The sequence below is a fragment of the Liolophura sinensis genome, chromosome 5 (assembly GCF_032854445.1).
Source record: "Liolophura sinensis isolate JHLJ2023 chromosome 5, CUHK_Ljap_v2, whole genome shotgun sequence".
NCBI lineage: Eukaryota > Metazoa > Mollusca > Polyplacophora > Chitonida > Chitonidae > Liolophura > Liolophura sinensis.
Window position 1 is genome coordinate 11624027 of NC_088299.1, and position 25747 is coordinate 11649773.

Sequence of the window (25747 nt, forward strand, 5' to 3'; positions counted from 1 at the left end):
TTAAATTCCATACAGACAAAGAGCTGAGGTGATTTGAACATATGTGTTCGTCCGAGTTGTATAAACAAGCAAATATGGTTCTAACTTTGAAATAATTTTGTCTCCTACAAATTGGAATTGGATCCATGTGTTTCCTGTAACAGACATTCAAGTTTACGATTTCTTTTGGTTAGTATGCTTTTCTTCTGAAATCCAAATTGAGCCTGGAAGCTTCTACACGCATTTTAAGCTATGTTCCTCTTTTGCAAGCCTTTTCCTAATTCGTTTATATATCTGAATTTAGGCATCTGAAGGCATCATGGCTTATCAGCTTGCAGAAGAAATTCATTTCGTAGTTCCAAACTCCTATTCATTTCTTCATCTATGTTTTATGAAACAACCGCACAAACTCATGTCTCAAGCCAGTAGCATATGGCGAGCAGCTGGGAGGCCAATCCTGCAATGCAGCTCGGCGGATTAATGGCAATAAAAGACCTAACTGATAAGAATCAACGTTTAACTTATATATCAACGTTTACGTATATGTGTGGTAACACGAACGTGTTAAATCTTTTAGGGCAATTTAACACTCCAGCCCCATGACGTGTGTACGGTGTATTAGTTATTATGTAATGAGAGTTGATATGGAGCAAGTAGTGAAATCAAATCACCCGAGTAGAATAACCACACGGAACTTTTATCCAGTAATTCTCAGTTTAGTTACTTCAGATTTAAGCACTACCACAGCACTCATATAGTGAGATAAACTGATTTGGAAAATTACTGAAAATGAGTGCACATGTTTTTGTTTCCTGAAATAAAAGTCAAAGAGCTATCCTTGTTTCTTGAGAAATTGAAGAAAAAGTTTTTTTTTTTCAAAGTAGTTGAGAAATCTCCAACGGAAACTGAGAAGACAGCATGGTTTATAAACATTTTGGTTGTGTTCAGCGAGTATAGCTAAAATGTCTGTAAGTTTTCATACACTTGCATTCGGAACAGAGGCATGTTCATGCCATATATATATATATATATATAGAAGTCTTGTCTGCTGACTTTGCTGGAATCAGCCTACTCCACGAAAGCGTAGTACAAATGCCTACACTACATTTTAGTGTAAGCCTTGCTATCTGGTTGTATAATGAAGTCGAATCTATTGGTTGGCCGCCCTCTAAATCTACAAGTACTTTGTAAATGGAGTATACCTCTCTACAGCCAGAAGGTGAGGTTGGAATTCCACAAATAAGATGTGCACAAACACTGCGCGCGTCTCGTGCCACATGGTTTATTTTAAGTTGATAAAAATGATTGCGAATTTCTGTTTACCATTACATTTTGGGCGTAGGAGTTAAATATTGTCCAAAGCTTGGGATCACACTGGTACATAATTTTTCCGTCCTTATATTTCCTTTCTTACATCCCCTCCGGATTTTCTTGTCTTCACCTATCCCATCTCTTTCCCTTGAAGCACCTCCAGAGCCGAAACACCCGGGTGAGTTTTGACCTCGAAAATTTCAACTCTAAATCGAGATGTGCAGCTGTTGTACAACGTTCCTCAGAATTTCTCGACTCTTCCGGTTTTGACAAGCCCAAGCCCTGACCAGGTCACGGGCACTTGGTCTAACAGCCTCACAAGCTTATCTCAGACATTTCCACCCATGTTATCATCTCAAAACCTTATAGGCAACAGGCCAGATGGTGCAAGTTGTCAAGTATGGCAGCCACACATGGCAGAGATTGTCTCTGGCTGGGGTATACTGCTGCGTGAGATTTACAATGTACACAGATTCACCTCCGCATGCAGGTTGACCCGGACCAACTCTTAAAGCTGCCAAAAATGAGTAAGAACGAAAAGTAAAGAAACAGTAAATCATGTTTACAGAGTCCACGATAAGCACAAAAAGACTTGTATCCAGCTTTTTGAAATAAAAAAATGGGACTAATACAATCAATCTGCTCCCGAGAGAAATAGAATACAAAAGGGAAGTCGGTTTGCATGGAGGAGAAACTTTGTATATAAAGTCTTCGAGGTAAACTTTCTAAACAAAGACCTGTGTAGCCAGCTTGCTAGAAAAATTAGACAAATATACAGTGATTCTGTCCTAGAAAGAAGAACAAGAGAAAAGGAAAGTTGGTGTACATGGAGTTGATATGAAAACTTTACACAGCTGTGGCGTATGTATACCGGTACCGCGGTACCTGATAATTATGAGCCTGTCAAATAAGGTTTAACCGGCATGTTATACAAAATATATATCACTGATTCTTTAATAACCAATTCTGGTATTATTTTCAAGAAATGGGATTATGTCGTGGAAATGGGCATTAGTTTGGACCAAAAAGTTTAATGACTGGATATTGTATTGTAATTCTAATTCTGATCAATTTGTTTGATAATGATGCTAGTTTAAGGGCAGCAGTGGTTTACTGTGCGGTGACATGTAGTTTTTAGTAAGCAGTGTTTATCGGCTTTAGATAAACTGTGATATTAAAGACGCCAGGCGGACAGATGGCAAGGTTAAGAATCCCGCTTGTCAAAACAGTGGGCTGAAGATCTTTCCAGACCACGTGATCTAGTCCGACAAATCCCAAGCGGTAAATGGCTGACGGCTCCTCCCCTAGGTCGCGTGTCGCTGTGGTTGACAAAAAGTTGACACGCCAATAAAACTGGAAACGGCTAATTTGTCACTACGTGTTACGCATTATAAACGTTTTACACTGGGCACATGTTTGTCATTCGCCTGACCTATGAGCCGCACGTTTAACACGGGTTGTTAAATCTCGGAAACTTTCTCAGATCTGTTACGCACTCCACAACATGTGGTTTGCATTGTCAAGAGTCATCTGTAATTTTAGTTGAGGGATAATTGGCTTGCAAATTCATGTGCACCAAAGCTGGGTATCACACCGTGCACACCAACCGTACATATATATATATATTGTAAAGTCATATCTATTCTCCTCTGGCAGAGGCCGTGGCCTTACAGTCTACCAACCTTAAGGTTATAGGGGTCTGTCGTAGAGAGAGTAAGTCATATGGTGTACATCACTGTATTTACATTACTAGCCTTTGCAGCTCAGATGACATTTCCAAGGTGCAAATTAGTGGGGATCAATCACCATGTATGTTACAGATCGTCATGCAACTTTCATGGCAACGATACAAAAAAAAAATGTCTGACAAAACGTTTTGATCACGTAACTTATCTTGACAGAAATAACACTTTGGTCAGAGCTGTGCTGCAAAGATAAGTTTCTTTGATTTTTATATCTATTTGTAGCTTACTCGCTGAATTATGACAAACTTAAGAATTTTTTACTTATACCGTGGTGGGCAGTTTTGTGCATGGGCGGAAGAAACTGGAATGACGTGTTAAACCTTTGAATTTTGGCAAGTTAATGACTAACTTTTAGAGGGGTTGGGTGGGTGGGGTTAGCATCCAGAAATTCAAGACCGCGTGATAAACCCACATCTAGTGTTTTCCTAGCGATTGAAAGACAAAGGTCCTTATTTTAAATAAAGTTGTTCTATTGACGTGTTTAACAATTTATTATTTTGTCATTTCAAACAACGATTATATATCAAAAGTCACTGTAACTTCTGATAAAGGGAAATGATCATTTCAAAGTAAAATACAGGGAATATTACAGAATCGTTCACCTTTACATTCCATAACTTAGAAGTGCACCGAAAAAAATGGTTTAATTAATGTGGTACATGCAAGTACACCAGCGGGGCATGAAAGCTTCGCTTTCAGTATAAATTAGCATTCATTGCGTAGGTACAAAATGACCAGTGTGAGCAAATACTTGGCACACCCTTGCACAGACTGATGCCGTTGAAATCGGTTGCTGGAAGTGATGAAACTGGCCCACCTCAATCTCTGGAGTTCACATAAACACAGACGCCATAAACCAGTACCAAGGCACCTCAGCACATGATCGTAGGCTGTACCACGTGACTGGACATGATGCTGATAGCTCCCATGGTAGCAGGTCGAGATGAACATTCCAAGTGATATCCTGCTATAGCCTTTCTTTATCTTATCTTACTTCCGGCGAAGTGGCGAGGCTGTGATTTGACCCAGTAACTTAGCAGAAACTGCTCTATCATAAAAGTATGCCGGAGAATCACTTCCAGTGTGTTTGGATTTGTAGGCCTACGTTTACAGACATAAACCAGTTTCTGAAAAGTCGATATGTATCGTTTTGTCCCAAGTTTCAGGTTTAAATATTTCATCATGCACATATGTCGGGAATTTAACAATACAACTTGATTTATTGTACATCAATGAAATCGTAGCGTAATGACCCAGGAGCCTCTCACCAATGCGGTCGCTGTGAGTTCAAGTCCAGCTCATGCTGGCTTCCTCTCCGGCCGTAAGTGGGAAGGTCCGGCAGCAACCTGCGGATGGTCGTGGGTTTCCCGAGGGCTGTGCCCGGTTTCCACCCACCATAATGCTGGCCGCCGTCGTATAAGTGAAATATTCTTGAGTACGGCGTAAAACACCAATCAAATAAATAAATAAATAAATAAATAAATAAATAAGTCAATGAAATCTGTTTCAAAATATCTCCAACGCCCTTGATAAAAACGGGGAGGGGCACTTTCACAAAACTTTTTTAAAATCCATTCTTTTTAATATTCTTCGCAAATCGCGTCATTTTCCAAAACGTTACGAGAAATATGACTTTTGGTTTTTTGAACTGGAACCTTGACCTGCAAGACTAACGATAATCACTGGATGACAATGAATGTAATCCTAGTGATTTTTTTTTTTTTTTTGATTGGTGTTTTACGCCGGACTCAAGAATATTTCACTTATACGACGGCGGCCAGCATTATGGTGGGTGGAAACCGGGTACAGCCCGGGGGAAACCCACGACCATCCGCAGGTTGCTGTTAGACCTTCCCACTTACGGCCGGAGAGGAAGCCAGCATGAGCTGGACTTGAACTCACAGCGACCGAATTGGTGAGAGGCTCCTGGGTCATTACTCTGCGCTAGCGCGCTAACCGACTGAGCCACGGAGGCCCCTAATGCTAGTGGCGTCAAGCAACAAAGTTCACACGTAAGGACTACAAGGAATTTCTCACGCCAGGGATGTTACGAATTGCGAATGATAATACAATACAAAGTACACCTGGCATCAGACGAATAAGCTTGCAAATAAATTAAGTTCGGGAGCTGCTAGTTATTTTTCCCTACCTACGTGGGAAGGTCTGCCAGCAACCTGTGGATGGCCAGGCTCTGCTTGGTTTCCTCCCACCATAATGCTGGGCGCCGTCGTATAAGTTAAATATTCTTGAGTACGGCGTAAGACATCATTCAAGTAAACAGTAAATAAATACATTGCCCTCCACTCCCCTTCTTTCGCTATATAGGTCTTGATAATCTATCCAAGAGGAGCAGGTAGAAAAACTTTAATATGATCATGAATGAATGATTATGATTATGGGTAATATTTCAGTCATGCCGTGGCGAAATATGAACATGTGTTTTGCTTTCAGGCCGTGCATACACTGACGTGAATAGTATTTGTCCATTTGAGAAAAAAATGTACCAGTTTTATTACTTTATCTGAATCGGCATCAGTGCGGTACCAACCACAGGACACAAGACACCATGTGCGTTCAATACCGGTTTTGGGTATAGAATTTGTGGATACCCTGAAAATAAAAGACTACATCATCGAAAGTAAAACCAGATCAGCGACGACAGAGTGATAGCTGACAAACGGTCAACCAAAAGTACTATTTTGTCCCGCCTGCGCTATCAAACTTTAGCCGAATAAAATAATAGTTGGATTCGAGCTTGCGATCTCAACCGTCGCGAGCCGAACATCTTCAGCGAGAATAAAGCTTCAAAACAAAAATGCAGAGAATGGTTGTATATGGAAATAGTGAGAATGATTTGCGCAGTTGTGAAATATATCAGCCATTGTATACAGTTATGAAGTGACGCCCTAAAGGGCGTCTTATTACTCAACATGGTAGCTATATCTGCCAGAATACTGAGCATGAAGATCTTGAGTAACTGCAATTTGTAAGACAAACGGCTGGTCCACACGTGTCTGTACGGGCAACAACAACAGAAACAGCAGTTTAGGGGCCATGGATGTTCGGCATATAGCTGAGGAAAGTATGGGACTGGGGCTGACAAATGAGGCAATCTTCCTACTTAACATCTCCAGCAGAGTGCCGAACATTTTCCGCACTCATAAATAATCTAATTACGTCAGCGCCGTTGGAAGATTCCGAATGTGTCTTACCTCTGTATTGAAGGCAGCTCAGCTTTGAGAAGACACCTTAGCGCTAATGTCAGCCATTACTCTCGTAATGGCACGTTAACAGCACTCAGCTGAAATAATCAACGGTTGCCATGGCAACAACATATACTTTTCAACAAACTGCACGGGAGTCAGAGCACAAGTATACAATTAGCCGGCACCTGTGCATACAGTGTACGATGTAAGTATAAAGTTAGAAGACGATAGATTCATGCTGCGCAAACAGACACAAAAGGTAACTTTTTCAATCACGTGACATTCAGGCTACAAACGAAAAACCTTTGTTTTCACATCTGTGTCTAATACCCTTTCAGTCAACAAAAACGAAAAAACAAAAAACAAAAAAAAATAAAAACAAAAAAAAATAGCACAATATTCCTTTTTTCATTGATGACACATGACCGAGAAGGTAAAAACTCTACAGAGTCAGTGACAGCACTGTACACACCAAAACCAGTCGAGAAAATGGACAGTCTGCATAGATAAACACAATGGGGAAACTTTTGACGTTTTTACACAATCGGCAAGGACTGGCTTCAGATAGCTTATCTAAGGTTTTGGCTCTTTGATCCTATAGGTTTGAAAGGAACTAAATATGAAATGTTTACATGGAAAATCACAGCTGAAAATGAAGTTCATTTTCCTAAGGCTTGATTCTTTGTTATTTGCATGTGCGAGTCATTTGCAATAAATAAAAGTACCTCTGATGTAAGACGTCGAAACGTAATACAAATATTGGTCTTATGCCTTTAATTATGTTGTATTCCTGAACAACCCAGGATTCTGCTGGTTGACTTAGCCTCCACGAGCCCTGGTCCATTTGCATTGTTTTAAGGTGATTGTATATTAAACGTGATGACAACCCTGCATTTCAGTATTTCTAGACCAGTGACGTCCAATAAATTGCATTTAACATCACTGCATATTTTTTGCCTAATACTGCTTAAGCCATGTTGCTAGGAGGCGTGTAAATTGCTACTATTTCTATATTTACATGAACAGTCAGTATAACATACTGGCTGAGGTAAATTGACGTGCGACCATTTGCCAGCTATCATACTGTCGTCACTCTCTGATTTTACTCTCTATGCTTTTAAGTCTTTAATTATATTAACAACAGCTTCTAGCTTCATAGGAAACAAACTGTTTATAACAAGTATATATAGTACAATACATGTATTAAGTAATTTATCTACGTAAATTAATTCAGCATCTTATTTCTAACACTAGATACACAAACGGGCACTGGCTAAGAAAGAATTGACAGAAAGTTTGGGGTGTGAGCAGGAAAAGTGGCTTCTGGCACGCGACCAAGCTGAAAGACTGAGTCTTTAAACTTACCGGCCTGTTCTTGCCTTATCATCGTCATCCGTCATCGGTACCATAATACTCACTGACGTTTGTTGGCAAGATGACTGACACATGTACATTGTAAGAGGTGTTAGGGAGGCCTCAGGGAGGGAGGGGTGTCACGGTAGGGGGAGAATTCAGATTGCGGCTTTCAAAGAGCGAGGTAAAGTCTGGCTGTGCTAAATTTCGTTGATAACACGCAGTTCTGTTTACCTCATCCACTTTTAAGTCGTCATCAGAACAAGTAAATATTAATTTATTTATTCAATTGATTGGTGTTTTACGCCTTGCTCAAGAATATTTCACTTATACGACGGCGGCCAACATTATGGTGGGTGGAAACCCGCGACCATCCGCAAGTTCCTGCAAGACCTTCCCACGTAGGGTTGGAGAGGAAGCCTGCATGTGCTGGACTTGAACTCACAGCGACCGCAGGCAAATATTAAAGCTTGATGAATGGAAGGAAGTCGGACAAGTGTAATACCCTAACTGACGTAAACTGAAGCGAGGCTGTAATTCGCCGGTTAGGTGTGACTATTTGGCAACTCTCCAGCCGTATGTGGGAAACACTTCCAAAGACTTCTGCCCGGTTTCCTCTCGCCATAATGTTGGCCACCGTCGCATAAGTAAAATATTATTGTATACATAAAAACCAATCAGATAAATAAATCATTTGGTAACTACCATCCCCCACCCCCCACTCTAGTTTTTCTATCTATGCTTCTGTCTTTTATGTCGGATTAATCCACAGTGAACTGGGCAATAGAAGTATTCAGTAAAAAGAATACTACAAACAAGTGTAAACCCATGTAAATCATCAGACTATCACACCAAAACTTATAATTTTACGCCTACCATAATATATGACTATTAATTGATGTTTTTTTCTGTCAAGTCATGATTCTACGCGGAAGGAATCGTCTAAAACAAACACTGACTACACGATGTGTCAAACTCGTTCAGTATCACGCATATAATGCTCAATACGAAGAAACCTTCAAAGTTTAAATGCCTTTCCGTGTGTTTGTGGTGATGATAAATATGTATTTGTGTCACGTAGTACACGATTTAAATACTGATTTCACTCATTCGTCCGGATTATTTCTTTGAAAACTGTTAACTGCTCCTCTTTGTATTACTCCATCCTAATTTCGTACTTATGTACTGTCTTAGTTCTATGGCGGTTTACGGTGCACGTTGCTTTGGGAATTGGCCTTGCGTTTATTGGCCCGAAACATCCATTTTAGTTGATTGTATACGAATGTCTCAATTCATACATTCACCATTCACCACAACATACAGACAACTTTATTCAAGCATAAAGCCAAAATAAAATGATGTGGTATCGAATTTGCCAGGCAGCTATACCAGTTCTCATCAAATCAGAACTGAACTTCCAGCGGAAGATCGAGTGCCATGTTTTAGAGTTAGTGAGCCTTTATACAGGGGTTTAAGTGCCTGTGAAGGCATCAAAAGGTTCTGTGTATAGGTATGCCGAAGGCTAAGGATCTATCAAACAAAGGGCCATGTATATAGGTGCCATGCCCGAAATGCTGTAGTGTACACACCAGTTTTTTTTTATGTTGGGGGTGTGGGGATGAGCTTGTAGAGATAGCTGTTGAGAGAGCAGACGAACGATCGGCCACCGTGAACTTCTCATGTTGCCCGGCCACATACTGATTACTGCCGTTTAGTTGCATCTCTTAAAATAGTACTTACTCTGAGCAACGGCTCTGCTGCATACACTTCACCGGACTCAAGATGCTGCTGCTGTGGTGAGACGGCTTTACGCCTGCATATGCTACTCTGGGGGTGATGGTGGGGGTGGGAGTGGGGGCATGGGGGCTCCATCAAGCTAACTCGCTTTATTTATGAATTTATATATCGAAATATTCCAAAACACTTTCTTCACGCACATCCTATATTTGAGTCACGTATACGGTTAGGCGTTTACCTAACACGTCTATAAAGTTGATACAGTGTTAGGCAGGGCACAATGCTGAATTCTATTCTTCTGCACATAGTATCGAGGTTATCATTAAAAATCTGCTCTGTTACATAGCCTGTAGCCCGTACGGCCCGCGGTTGCTCAAGGAAAGAGGGCAGGTCTTCAAGGACACGTGTAGAGGTCATCGCTGGCTAGAGATAAAACACTCTGAGTCAAAAGACTTCGCGTGCTAAAACACTGTTCCTGAATCACACCGACTAATCTTACACGTAAATCTGGTGTACGCCAGGGTCAACAGTCAGGGCACTTACTATTTGTACATTATTCTCAAAGATCGTGTTAAAAAAATTAATATACCACTATATATTCCATAATGTCGCAATCAATTTGTGCCTGAGGTAGACCTGAATAAGTAATAGGGTCGTCATCCTAATAGACACACAAAAGTAATTGCTTAAAACAATAGTTTATACATGTAATTAAAGTTAATACTGAATAGTTTCCCTTTCTGCATAAACGAAGTGCTATTTGGAATATATACATTATATTTTATATACTTAACATAATTTAAAATAAAGTAAATACGCTATATTCACATTAGTTCATCGAACCCATTGGTTGTGTAATAAAGGTGAACTTAATGGAATATCCACGAATTAAGAATTCTTGAATCCAAATTTCTCCTTAGATCATGAGACATATAAGAGATAATCTTATGAATTATTAACGGTTCAAAATCACTCATAAATGAGTGTCATCATGCATGTTTAATTGTTTGACATACATGAATGGTAATTAGTAAATTGTAACACCTTAACCTGACGCTAACTGTCGGCCATGTAAATTATACTCTGAGAATCTTCGCACCACCATGTCGGCTAAGGCCCAAAACTTGTCTTGTCAGAAACTTGTTGATACCAGTTTTGCCAGTTAATCCCCTAACAACATATATCTTGTTCTGTTTTAACTTTCTGACTTTCTGGAAAAATATTATTTCTGGCATCATCCTCAAATTAAAGAGAAACTACGGCTGGTACAGGAGATATGCACCGCGAAAAGGTAGATAGGAAAAAAAAGACATGACTTGTACTTACATAGTTCGAACCCTTGTATCTACTGTACGACATTTTGATACTGTTATTGACTTGGTTCGGCGGTGATGTCAAAATACAAAATCCTCTCGCTGTTTCACACAGGTGTGGTAGAAGATTGGTGGATAGTCATTTTCTGCGGTTGTTATACCGTCGTCCTGTAGTCCGTCTGACTTAGCACATGTTGCTGCTGTGTGGAGGAGATGTAGTGTGGCGGTAATTACTGGTGGTTGCCCAGTCCTGGATACATGGTTAGGAGTACCCCTTTCTCCAGGACGGCGGGTACACCCCACAGGCTGCCAGCCGGCACTGAACTACTGTATAACCCGACGGGTCGGGAATGGCTCAGGCTGGGTGGTACATACCTTAGGCGGGGGTCAGACGATCGTTAAGACAATGCGTGAAGGAATACTCTGGCGAAGAATTAATATCAGCACTAGATGCCCCAAATGAATATGGGGGGAGTGTTAACGAAGAGTTTCTTGTATCCAGTCTAGACCCCAATGTGCTATCATGTCTTACGGGAGAAGTTTTCGATCTCGGGGTTCTTCTAAAGCGCTCAATCCCCAGCCCTCACAGACGCTTCTGTTTATGATGAAGCGATGTTCTTACTGACTACAAAACCGAAAAATTATCCGCTTGGCTTCAAACGGCTAAAAATACGGCGAGCATCAGTCTGGTTCGTGCTGGGTTTTTCACGAAAAGAGTATCTGCCAAGCTCCTCCAGTTTCTCTTATCAAAAAAGTTCCACAGAACGGCCGGTATTGACTTCACAGAAGCTGTCTGCTCTCGAGTCGTTCATCACAATCAACGGTGTGTCTTGATTTTCGGACATCTGTAGATTCACAGATTTTGAAACAACCAAAAAAAAAAGAAAAAAAAAAAGAAAACAAAAAATCCTTTCGTATATTTAAGAGGGTACCATTCTATATAAGTAAATATCAATTCAATGCATATGGTTTCAGTTTGGTACTCAAAAGGCCCTTGTTTCAACGTTCAATGCATATTGAATTCTATAGCCCAGACAACAGGATATATCCTCCGAGAACCATTACATTTGTCTGCAACACTAGTTGCTACTCTGACGTGCTCTAGGTTCAACCTTGTACCGCTGTATACATATGCACCCTTCGAATTACCCATGAAAAAAAGAAAAAAACCAGGAACATAAACGAGCGCCAAGTCTCATATATTGTAATCGTAACTTGGAATGTCAGAGAAGTCATTTGGTGAAAAATAAACAACGTAGAATGCTACTGTTATACAAGCGCTTAGAAAGTTATCGGGATAGAAAAGACGTGCAAAAGCTATAGCTCCTTACGTGTCATGAACGAGTAAATTATACACGTGGTAATTGGATGCGCACATTATGTTAAAACAAAGTGAGCCCAAGGAACAGTAACCCTGGCCATTCCGTTCAGTCAAACTGTCTTACATTTTACGCTTTGTGGACTTTTGGCCTCCCAAATGCACTGTAGACCTACATATACTACAGAGAAGAAAAAACTTATGTAATGGGTATGTCGATGTAAGATATCTTAACAGATCACTATCAGCAAAGAAGTGCCGGGAACGGGCTTGTTTATAAAGACTGATTATTGTAACCAGCGCTAGCTTGTTACTTATGGAGTATAGCTGTCTGGTTTGAAGAACTACTCAAAGTTTCACACCAAAGCAGTCGCTGTGAGCTCAAGTCCAGATCATGTTGACTTCCTCTCCGGCCGTACGTGGGAAGGTCTGCCAGCAACCCGCGGATGTTCGTGGGTGTCCTCCGAGCTCTGAACGGTTTCCTCCCACCATAATGCTGGTCGCCGTCACATAAGTCAAATATTCTTGAGTAAGGCGTGAAACACCAATCAAAGAAATAAAAAGGTTGACAAAGATGTATAAAAGTAAAGTTTTAGGTGCCTAAATTTAATCAGCATTCAAACAGTGTATTATGTAATATAGTATGTAGGTTGTCATTAATCCAATATAGTAAGTAGGTTGTCATTAATGTAATATAGTATGTAGGTTGTCATTAATGTAATATAGTATGTAGGTTGTTATTAATGTAATATAGTATGTAGGTTGTTATGAATGTAATATAGTATGTAGGTTGTCATTAATGTAATATAGTATGTAGGTTGTTATTAATGTAATATAGTATGTAGGTTGTCATTAATCGAAAATATGTACAGCAGCTTTGATTGAGACTGTTCATATATCCAACATGGCGATCTTTTTCAGCACTATGCATGCAACGCCTGGGCTTAGACACAAAGTTTACAAAACAAAGTCACAGAGATTCTGGCAAGAGAATTACACTCAGTGTAACATTCAAGAAAAGACTTTTATCGAAATATATATTTGAGACACTATATAGTTGTAATAATAGCTTGTGACGTAGATTTAAATCGTCACATAACAAACGATATCTAACAAATGCTAGAAGGTCAAATTATCTGAACGGCCATATGAGGGACATAGTCCAAGTAAAGATAATTAAGAAAGTCATAATCGAAACAATTTCTCCGGTTTTAAGGCCGGTGTGATAGTGGAATTTGTTGTTATGGAGGAGCCATAAATGATAAACTCATGATGGCTTCCTCTCCGGTCGTCCGGAAAGCCTGTCAGCAACCTGCAGGTGCTCGTGGGTTTCATCCGGGCTCTGTTTCCTCCCACCACAATGCTGGCCTCCGCCCTATAAGTGAAATTTTCTTGAGAAGGGCGTATAACATCAATCAAATTAATAAACAAAGTCAAAAAAAAAACACACGTAAATTTGAGTTACTTTGAATGAATTCAGATTAATGTCTCTGTACTTCTGACAAAATTAATTTATTTCAAAAACCCATAGTTCTAATAACAATGCCCAGATTTACTTGGACGCTACTCCAGTTTTTCGCGTCACAGCTGAGTCAAATCCAGCATTCTCATAGTATATCAATCAACCACAAACATGATGCCCCAAGTTTGTCATAGCATGTATCCTCTCCATGCAGTCGCGCGAGTGAAGGCCCACCAGCAACCTGCAGATCGTCGTGGGTTTCCCCTGCAGGCCGCCGTCATATAGGTGAAGCATTCTTGAGTACGGCGAAAAACACCAATCAAATAAATAAAGACGTCTGTCAGTAACACTTGTAAGTCTTTGGAATAGCAGAGTTTGATTACAATTAGTACAGCTGCTAAAATAATAATGCTTTTAGTCGGTCATATTCCTCTATGTAGGTAATGCCGGCTGTGATCGTATAAGTGAAATATTCTTGAGAATGGCGTAAAACACCAGGCAGATAGATAAATAAATCATGTATATCATGAAAATCATGATTATGTAGAATCAGCTTGTTAGAGAACCTAAGCATTACATCCATGGTTACCAGGGAACTTTAGACTGACAGAGCATTACGGTGTATACCTTTGACTCTAAGCGTCGAGTCCGACATTCGTATACCATTCGTAGACCAGGAGAGTTTTAAGTATAAAAAAATGATTCACCCAGGTTAATTCTTGGAATAAACTAAACATAGACTCAAATTCACAATCATAAGTATTGTTATAACGAAAAAAAGAAGTACTTACAGCTCTGTAGGGCATTGTTTATGCGTAGTCTGGAAGTAGGGCTATATACACATATGGTTTCTCCTCTCTGTAGCACATGATACAACTGTCCTACCTCTGACACGGTCTAACCCAGCTGGCTTTTGCTCGTCAGGCTGATGAGTCGAGAGGTGCTTTTAACTTCAGAAGTATTTCCTAATAAATTGACGTTTTGCTTAAACCTTAGTCAGAGAAAAACCTGGCGCAACTGGCATCACAGAGATGCGCCGTTATTTAAAAAAAGAGACAGCTTGGTTTTTTTTTTTTGCTCGCATTTGACAATCCTGCTTTAAAAACACGTTTCGCACAAACGCGAGATCAAAAAACACTGGTCTGATGTTTAAGTCTTCACAAGCCCTATACGTCCAACTTTCTCCACCTACGTTACCTTGACGGACGATTTAAACACGTGTGGTTCATACTGACCCTATATTTAGTCCACTAAGTAAACACGACCCCTGCGATGAAGAGGATATCAGAGAGACTGAGGATGATGCCTCGATAACAGAAATGTTCTCCTCCATTGCTGATTTAAATCTGACGGGAAAAATATGGTTGATGACTAAAAGTTTAGGGTGCATGAATGAATTCAGATCAACAGGTCGATAAAATGAACTTCAAGGGATTTATAGATGTAACGTCTCATAACCACACGCTACTCCATGACGTCAAGTGAGAAGTTTACTATTAGAACTGTCATAATTACCACAAATGACGATATCTATAGGGTATTACATAATATACATTCGCATCTCAACGGTCAGTCGTGAATAATGGACATTCCAGGTTAATAATGACCCATTTTCAAAAACACAGTCCAAACACAAACTGCCAAGGAGCAAATGCTATATGTATATGTAAAATGTAAGAAATTAGGACGAAGTCAAGTTAAAAGTAGTCAGCAGCATTCAATCATGAAGGAGGCACACGAGGAATGTTTCATATAAACTTGCAAGTTTAACCAGTGTTCAAAATCGTGTACCATGCAACTTTATTCTGTGTATGTCACAAGACCTTTGATTCCAGCTAACTCTCTTTCACATAGTTTGTATTCATGTTTTCTTTTTATGTGATTTTTTTTCCATCGTGTGACTTTCCAGGCACTATAAAAAGGATGGGACATCACAAAGTATGTGAAGGGAAATAGTAACTCTGGAAATATTCACCCTTATAAATGACCCCAAACACTCTGATTATTTGTGATCACCCAATCATTTGGCTTCCTAGATCTTTAACATGAAAATTTTGTCATTAAAATACAGACATTTCAAACAAATATCATTATCAAATCAGATACAGTCTTGAGTACAAGAAAGTTTGTCTTCAAAAAATGTATTCGTTAGACAGTGTTCATTGTACAAACTATAGCCAGATGACATTTAGCAGCTTTGAGCTGAAAGTAACTAACATAGATACATCATTCGTATATCCCTGACGTCTTAGCGCTGTGGGTGTTAATAGCGCAATAATTGCTACCTTATGCCCGCCCCGCCTTGTGATAACCTGCTTTACAACGGTAGGATGTATAAGAGGTTTGTTTGCAGAAGCCCAGTCCCAAAACTTCTGTTGAAAGCGTTGCTCAGCTAAATACATTCGGGAAATAAATGCCCTGAAATGACGTCATACAGTGTACATGTACTGCCGATAAACCATATACTTCTTGGTGGCCCATCTAGAATGGAAGGCGAGATGAGCGATTCTCAGCCGTTGGCACAAGATCCGTGGGTTTTAGATTCCGATACTCTCATTGTTCGGGATACTTTGATGAAAATAAGCAAATGATTAATTTTGTGGAAGAAAATGGCGTTAGATCGGTACACGTGGGACATCATTCCACGTTCAAGCACACATTAAATGGACTTATAAGTAAAATATTTTTTAGTCAAACTAAAATTACCTAAACAACTAAATAAATAAATCGCTCCTCGCAGTTTGGGAACACGAAAAAGTACGAATAGGTTCTAACAGCTAAACTGATCAAGCTTATGGATTTATTTATTTATTTGATTGGTGTTTTACGCCGTACTCAAGAGTATTTCACTTATACGACGGCGGCCAGCATTATGGTGGGTGGGAACCGGGCAGAGCCCGGGGAAAACCCAAGACCATCCGCAGGTTACTGGCAGACCTTCACACGTACGGCCGGAGAGGAAGCCAGCATGAGCTGGACTAGAACTCACAGCGACGGCATTGGTGAGAGACTGCTGGATCATCACGCTGCGCTAGCGCGCTAAGCAACTGAGCCACGGAGGCCCCTTCAAGCTTATGGAGGTTACTGAGATACAGTGAACTAAATAAAACTACCGCTGAGCATTGTTTATTCTGCTTTCGTCCTCTTGTACTCTAAAACGACTTGCACCATCCACTTATCTTCAAGAGGCCAAGAGGAACCCAAGCCAAGAAAACATCAGGTTTAAATTCACTCCACCTTCAGTTCACGGTTTCTGAGTTGAGCTTAAGATTCACATCTTCGGAAAGCATACCTGTATATATACGCTATCTGTTTACCCCATCACGAATGTAAAACTTGATTTAATCGGAGATACGTAAGTCATATGTTATATTACGTTTCATCAGGTAACAAATTTATTTGGCGATATTGCCCAGAATTCATTGTTTTGTTATTGGTAACACAGATGTTGAAATCCGATCACGGTTCACCTCGGATATTGCAGGGAAGAAGATTCCCTTTACTGACATGCCAGGCAGAATGAAGAGCGAGATAAAGACGTGACACCCTGACACACGCCCGTGCTAGAACCGGTAAGATTAAAAAAAAAAAAAGAAAAAAAAAGTATGGGTTACAGGCTACCATGAGCAGCTGTTTGCATCATCACTTACATCCCGGAAATAGCAGAGAGCATAACAGATAGCAGCTAACGCCCGCAGACATGTTTACTGTTTGTATTTGTCCACGCAAAAAGCCGCACGTGTTTTAGATTATAATATCTGTGCAGGAAAGATTTGGCATTAATTAAACAATTGCGCTTTGTTTATTTTTATATTTTTATTTGTTTGTATGTTAAAAGAAAAGACAACACTGGATCAAAAAGTATACAGTATCGATATAGTATCCCATATCAAGTTTAAAAAAACAGGTCTTTTGACGTTTTTGATGTTGGATATCGCAGTTGAATGTAAACACAAATGCATACAACGAGAAAATCGAAAGTGTCGCTATGTTATCAATTTTAACCAATTAGGCGCGAATTATTTCTACAACCCGATAATGCATCTGTTTCCGCTGACGTCACCCGAACACTGTTTGACCTTTTAGCCGTATGGGCTTGGGGTACGGGTGACGCGACATCGTATTTCCGGTTTTTCTAACATGGCGCCTCCCAGGTTTAGTTCGTCAGAACTAAATTGTTATGGCCGATTGGGTCTATTTTCACCTTCCTTCCGAAATTACTGGGGTTACATTATTTTTTGCCTTTTCTTTCAAGGCTTTAACGCCCCTGTGGACAATTTTAGCTCATATCCCGACGGTGTCTCCTTATAGCAGGCCGGGCCCAATGCCGACATATTCTGTCCCAATAAAACATCATGCTAAGGACACCAGGCACGACGCCACGTGCAGTCACACTATACTGATATAGGCCGACCAATACTTGCCTATTACTCTTATAGGCCTAGTGAACGAGAATTAGTCAAAGGCATGCTGTTCCTGCTGTCAGATGTCAGTCAACAAAGCACGCAGTGCAAATTGTGAGTTGCAACTAAACTAGTCCACAGTTCTAATTGTAGCAATATGGCGACCCGGAGAGACGTCCAGTCGTGTGTAACCCATGAAAGCATTCCCATTGATGTTAATGTTTAATTTTGTGGTGAATCATTATAGAGAATGGAACGTCGACATTTCTTTCTCTGTCTGTAAAGATTTTAGCCTAAGATCAGACTTTTTTTAACGCTTGCAGGGAATACGTGTAGAGCTGGTGGCGAATCATTAAAGGTGTCGCGAAGTTGTTTAATAGATTGTAGAGATTTATATACTTATTTATTTGATTGGTGCTTTACGCCGTAGTCAAGAATATTTCACTTATAGAGGGATCAGCATTATGGTAGGAGGTTTATATTCATGTACTGACGCCCGCACTGTCTTTATTTTATCCTGTCTTTACACAATCAACCACAGTACTGTACTTCAGTCGTAGTATACAGACCTCATGTTTTGACGTACGACAGATAAACCTATGAAACCTTTATATAATAACTTAGTTACGACAAAACTGTCCTAAAATATGCGTCGTAAAGGCGGCAAGTGTTTGAAGCGCACTCTAATAATTATTTTTTTTACGCCTGACTGTAGATAGGCCTATGTGTAGAAATCTAGAGGTAGCCTACGCGTGGCCAAACAGTTGAACTGTATGTGGCTTGAAAATTTATGTATGGGAAGTTAAGAATACCATATGTTACGGTCAATGACCTACCATTAGTCCCTCAAGGTCATCAAATGCCATAAAACATTTGCGGCAAAAATAACACAATTAGGAACTTCAGGGTATGCTCTGCAAAGATGTTTTGTGACTTCCGTAATGAGGCATTGGGACAAAAAGTAGCCATGAATATTACATGTCAGAGGTCATTTGCCTGTCAACTTAATAGTGCATTTCTTAAGTGCAGTTGGTCAAAGTAAATACAAGTTCAGTCTGTGCAAGCTAATTTTTATACTAAGGGAGTAAGTATCTAAACTGACGTATACATGTATGCTACCGTGCAGGTACACACTACCCCATACTTACAGCTGATGTGCCGCTATCTATGGTCGCTTTATATAAGTGGCACTAGATCAATGATAGACCGGAAGCGTCATTCAGCACCATTGTGTCATCGACTTTCGACTGGGGGTGTCCGACACGTATAGCGTACAAACTGCTGACGTTGGCCTAAATGGTCTAAAATAGGGATGTTCCCATATATAATATAGAATATATGCAACACAGATGATATTTTCATTCGTAGCAATAATCGTGGCGTTTTATGCAAAACTGGTGTCTTTACAACACAGTGCATAAGTTGCTAATTTCACAAACTAAGACATTTTTTTACTTCATTCAAAACTTTCATTTAAAACATCGATATAATGCGAAGTTTATGGCCGAAGTATTTCTCGTTTTCATAAGTTTGTGTAATCGTTAAACTTAAATTTATATTGAAATGATAAATTTGATCTCATTTCCTTGGTCCAAAAATAGCGTTTAAATCTTATATCAGATTTTGACGAAAAATTCGTGAAGTCGACCTTGGGTCGAATAATTTCAACCCCCAAAAGCTTTACGATACGCTCTAAAATGACTGATCGTCAAAAATTGCAGCTTGTGGAAGTTCCGAGCATCTTGAAAGATGCCCATCACATATTCACACAAAAAATAATTAACAAAATGATTGGTAAGGGAAAGAAACCACCAAGTTTTTAAGACGCAGGTGGCGAAATGAATCACTAAAATGACGTCAGCTTTATGTTTTAAACCTTAATCTCGTGAGTCATCGCAATCACGTCTCCGAGTAGTCGTCAGGTGTTTCACTACCTTGCTAATACTAGAGGAACGTTTCCAACCGTTGACTTATAGTTTGTTATTTGAACGCGATTAAAGCTTTGAAACTTGGGAATGTAAACTTTTTTTCTGTCCCTGGAAATACACGGCGTGTGCGGTGATGGGAGGTTGTTTACAAAGGTCTAAAGTCAACAACCTTTGCCTGACAAGGTGCGGTTTTTACTCGATCAGAGATGTACCTCACGTGGGGCTCCGGGAAACATATTATTGACTTAGCTTTAAGCTTAGACGGTATGGAGTTTACATGGATTTTTTCTGAGGTGTATATACGACCATAACTCTTACAAGTCCTATACTTTGAGAAACGGTTACGCCATCCTTGCCAGAATTTTAAAAGTACTGTTTTAAGGCAACTTCTGTTTAAATTCAAACCGTCTTCAAATGACTGTTATAACATAACGTTGGTTACTTAATCTAGGTTTCATAACAGATATAATCCAATCGTCAACGATAATGGATGTTCCAGATCAACAATCACACAAATCACATTAATTTTCCAAAACAATGTTCAAGACAAACCACCTTAAACTAAAAAAAGGACATAAAGTAAGAAATTAGGACGGAGTGAGGCAAATAGTCACTTCAACACATAATGGGGGTTCTCCGTGACCGAGTGGTTAGGGTGCTAACGTGGCACAGTGGCTTAGGAGTAGTTCACCAATGCGATCGCTGTGAGTTCAAGTCCAACACATGCTGGTTTCCACTCCGAGCCCATAGACAAATCCGCCAGAAATCTGTAAGAAAACATACCTGATGCCTGACAACCAGAACACATAGCCATTTTCCTGTCAAAGTTTTGGCGTACAGCGAGCAAACAACTTCCATAATTCATGACACTATTACTGGCTTGTCATTAATACACATGGTTGTTACAGGCGTATACAGATGTAAATGTGAACAAATTCAAACTTGTACATCGCCTTGAAATATGTTATCACGATAGTCGCGAAAAATGCTCCAGGATAGAAGAATTTTATTTTTAGAAAAATATATTGTAGCACTGCGGATAACACACAAGGCCAGTATTTCTTAATTCATGCACGAAAATATGTAACAGTATGTGAATTCTGTGCATTCAAATCTATTTCTGTTGGAAAAACACTACTGGCCCCGTAAATTGTCCGTACTTCGTCGAGGCTGTGTCAGGAGATAAGACCAGTTCATTACGGTCGCATCACGTGAGCTTATCCTATTTTTAGTGGTCCTCTAATTAGTCATTTCCTTCGGCTGCAAATTCTCACCGGCCTGTCGGTTCTCTTTGAACTCAATTTTCACTAGGGAGCCTGAACACTAGCAAACATATGTGTGTACCTATAAGTGTACCAGGCCACCATTAAGTTGAAAATACACCGAAGGTACGTGTAAATGAGCAAAAGCCCAGTAAAACAGGTCTATGATGAATGTATGAGCGTGGCTTTACACCATTTCTGTAGTATTTGTCCCATATTGAGCATGGTGATAACATGGTTGGACCAGCTAACTGTACATTCGTTTCAAATGCGGAAAAGCCAACAAACAAAAGCAGAGAAAGAAGGAAAATTCGCGAATTACGCACATTTAAACATTGTGTATATATATATATATATATATATATATATATATATATATATATATATATATATATATATATATATATATATATATATATATATATATATATATATATATATATATACTGCATCTGAAACAAATACTTATGGTGTCGTTGAACAGTACACTGTCAATGCGGCTCCTGACATGCAGACTTTAACTGCTTCACCATATTTTATTTAGGGAATGTATTACAAAAAAAAAAGCATGAGTGCTTGGGGTTTAACTTTTCAGGCATAAGATGACGAAGGAATCCTTAGAGTGTATGTAATGTGCCTCCTTGTTGGGTGGATTTCCACCGCTCTTTTACCTAGTGCTGCTTCACTGAGACGACTTACCGAAGGCAAGTAAGCCACCCCGCCCGAGCCATTATACTGATACGGGTCAACCAGTCGTTGCACTATGCCCTTCATGCTGAATGCCTTGGATCACACCTAGGTCGTGTCACATGGAAGACTTTAAAGGAAAAGACCTCTAAAAATCGAGGTAGGTATCACTACACAGGTCACTTAAAAGTGTGCACAAATATACTTTCATTTATTTTTTCAGATTTTTGTGAAAAGAGTTAAAGGCGCTTAAACATTTCTAAGGGGGGCTTTATAGACCATAGTATCAGAGGTTAGGAGCCCTGACGTCACGTTTAGCCCACTCTAATCACGAGACTGAATGTTGGAATAACTCTTTTTACCTATGAGTAAAACATTCTTGAAATAATGTCCCCAAAACTTCCTTCCTGCTGGTGAACATCAGGGAAAAAACGTGATGTGATGTTAGAGTTGCTAGATAAGTGTTCATATAGCCCACCATAGTATTCAAATATTTAAATGCCTTTCAACACTCTTTAAAAAATCTAAAAAAAAAAATTAAAGCATTTTTACGCATAGTTTTCAGTTGTCTGCACACTGAACCTTTTTTCATATTTTAACTTTCTTTTACTTTAAAAATGGACTGAGAGGTAAGAGCCAGGAAACAGAGCTGGTTGGCCCGGTGTCAGAATAATGTGAGTGGGTGGGGTGTCATGTCTGATGTCTTCGGTATGATACTTCAGTGACGGCAGCACTTTGGCGCCATGGACTTGCCCTGCTACAAAAAGACACAGTATATGTATACACACCTAATGACTCCTCGTCGTCATATGACGTTGACGTTAAAACCAAAGTATACACAAGCATACCTACTATTTGCATATACCGCTATTGTTATACACTTTAAAACTAGCAGACAAGAGGATTTTCCTATATCGAGTATAGACGAAAAGTAACCATCGATAAGGTAGGTAACTCACCTCACCTCACCTCTTTTTGTAGAAACATATTTTTTTTAACTTACTAATGTTAATACCTAGAAGAAACTCTATGGGCTTATTACACTGTTTTTTTAACATATCACACAAACACTATACCTCTGATGGTTTCCTCCCACGATAATAATGAGCGCCGTTATTTATTTATTTGATTGGTGTCTAACGCTGCAATCAAGAATATTTCACTAATACCACGGTGGCCAGCATTATGGTAGGGGGAAACAGGGCAGAGCCTGGAAATATTCAAATAGCGCGGCGTTAAAACCAATCTAACAAATCAAATAAATATACTTGAATTGATAACAATATTGACAATGATATTGATTAATTTCGAAAAATGAAATAAATCAATTCTCAAAGACGAAAATAACCTGCATACAAGTTGTAGTCTGGGACAATCAAGATTCATGACCAATTTAAAATGTGAAAGGAATACATATTAAATTGAATAAATTTGAAGTTTACAGCCAACAATTTTTACATACCACGTTATCGACACTCTGTGTTCTGTACATGGTTTCCGATCGTCTAAACTGAACTTCGTGCAGTAGAGAATGGTAATGTCCGGTCCAGCGAAACAGTTAATGTATATTCTCTTCTCGCCGTGCTCCCTCACCAGCAACAGTTAGTTGTCCTGTGACTCACATCCCCAAGGGGCCGCGCATAACATGGGTGTTGTTTAAGAGAACAACAGGTGCCCGGCATAAAGATCTCCTTGGTGGAAGTGCCAATATTGCGTAATTCCGTCAAGATTGTTTAACAATCTCCCAGCACGGATGCTAAAACACTTGCTGGCCAAAAGTCATACTAAAAGTGATTTGATTATATCACACATTTAGCAAACCATACCTGCTGGTTTTATCATCCTGCATCAGAGCTGATGGGAGACACAGTCCGATTCTGGAAATGTTGTTGCCCGGCGTATACATACCCATTTCTATATAGTCAAAGGTTAGGCGGACGGAGCATGTCTTAACAATAAACAGATGGATGTGTTATTGGAAAAGTCGAAATAGAAACAAGAGGCCACATGCTTCATACCCACTCTGTGGTCCATACATCTAAGAATGTACATTATTCTCAGGTGAAGGAGACTGAGCTATGAATCACGGAATCGTCTTTCTTCGGTTCTCCCCCCTCTTTTGACGACTCATCAATTATGAACGTCATTAGCAACACTGGAGCAAATCCTCGTACTGGCCACTGCTATAAGAGGTCCCCCACTTACGACGGACAACCTTTAACCATGTATACACACCTTGAAGAAAACAGACATAGTCTCCAGACACTGTGCTTTTGCTTCTCATCTCTTTTTTATAGGATAACTGATAATTTTTTTTAACTCATTAAAGGAATCCGTCAGTTTATCTTCAACTTAAGCTATAGGTTTTGAAAAGCAGTTTCAGAACGATTGTGTATACACTCTCCAAACATTATGCTTTTGCGTCTATACGAATCACTGAACTCCCTGCTTTAGAACTGAGTAAAACTTTAACTTATTAAATAAATATGTGATACCACAGGAAAGGCTTCATCTTTAAATTAAACAAAAAACTTGGAAATATGGTTTTCTAAGCAAGGTATTTACCATTCATCTACACGCCCATAGGTTAGCTACCCAACATGTCTGTGACTTCAAGTTTACACAAATCAAATGCCACGTAACTCTGGGACGCAAGGCAGTTATATAGGGGCGACTTTTTCACTCCTGTTTGGAGCTAAGAATTTATTTTGAATCTCGACGACCAGCATTATCAGTTCTTCTCTCGGCGGAGAGGAGCCTGCTGAACCTGGTTGATATCATCACCCCGGAAATCTTCGGCTATTTCCGTAATCCGAAACCGAGGCCACTGAAAAGGTGGCGCCATTATCAGCGCACGACCGTACGCTTCGATCTTGCGGTCTAACTGTGGATAAATAGAAGAAGAAAAAGTATTTCGGTATATGTTTCTCAGTTTATCTGACTGAATGCGTACATGTTTAATGTAAACGCTGGAGATTTAATTGGAGCTCAGCCCCGAGGTTAAGAACTGTAGACCTTCATGACATAAACAGTCAAAGATTCGCGTAAACAAATTCGGGTGGGCAATTGCCAAACGTTCAACTGAAGTTTCGAGTTAACTCTTTGCTTATCAACTACTTAAGTTCAAGATATCAGGGTTTTTAGAAATATTGGCCAATAAATTTCCGCAAATTAAAAACAGACTTCTTTGACAATTAAGACTTATTTGCTTTTGCGATCATATCAGATACAAAGATTCATCTAACAATCTGATGTATGCTTCTACGCATATTTGATAGTAGCTATTCAAACACAAAATCTCGCTTATCAGATACATAATTTTAACCTTTTAACTTGTGTGATTACAGTTATGGAGCACTAATAATAATAAGGTCGTTTCATTATAGTCCGTTTCTTTTAATTTGTCACCTATATTCAGCTATCTGTAAAATCAGTCAAACTCGCTACTAAAATTACCTTACCATCGTTACACGTAACACCACAAGCTCGATATAGTGGGCATCCATATTATTGCAAAGAAAATGCAGTTTAATACTTGTATAATTCATAATGCTAAATTCCATAAGCTTGGTTTCGACAACAACCGCTCATTGCTTCGTGTGAGGTCATTATCATTCAAACACAAGTGGCATTATAAGTACAGTGGCTTCTTATTTTCAACTTTCGCACAACGGGATTATGAAGGAGAAACTTTGTTAAAGAAAATCGTTAAACGATTTTCATAATATTATATATATATATATATAAATATATATATATATATATATATATATATATATATATATATATATATATATATATATATATATATATATATATATATATATATATATATATATATATACGTGTATTCAGGCCCTTTTTAAGCTTTAAGTGACCTATGTGTGTATAGTTGTTAAAGAGCTTAAGTGTAGATAATATTTGCCTCAGTTTGAAATTTTATTATAGAGTTTAATTGTGCATAATATTTGCCTCAGTGTGAAATTTCAATGGAGATAATGACAGAATGACAGCAAACCAACCTAGAAGGTACTTATACATTC

General features: G+C 39.3%; 1 protein-coding gene across 7 annotated transcripts in view; it reads right to left on the reverse strand.

Annotated features, from left to right (window-relative positions):
- LOC135465600 (uncharacterized) overlaps window positions 1-23299 on the reverse strand; it is a 101002-nt gene extending 77703 nt beyond the window's left edge. For 2 of the 7 annotated variants that reach the window (XM_064742868.1, XM_064742866.1), the window contains exon 1: window positions 10658-11207. In XM_064742868.1, the coding sequence (XP_064598938.1) occupies window positions 10658-10690 (33 nt within the window). In that variant the 5' untranslated portion in view covers window positions 10691-11207. Of the gene's footprint in view, window positions 1-10657; window positions 11209-23166 lie in introns of those variants that run through there. The other 5 variants (XM_064742872.1, XM_064742867.1, XM_064742869.1 and 2 more) reach the window with 5 other exon arrangements.
- Window positions 23300-25747: the final 2448 nt, after the last annotated feature.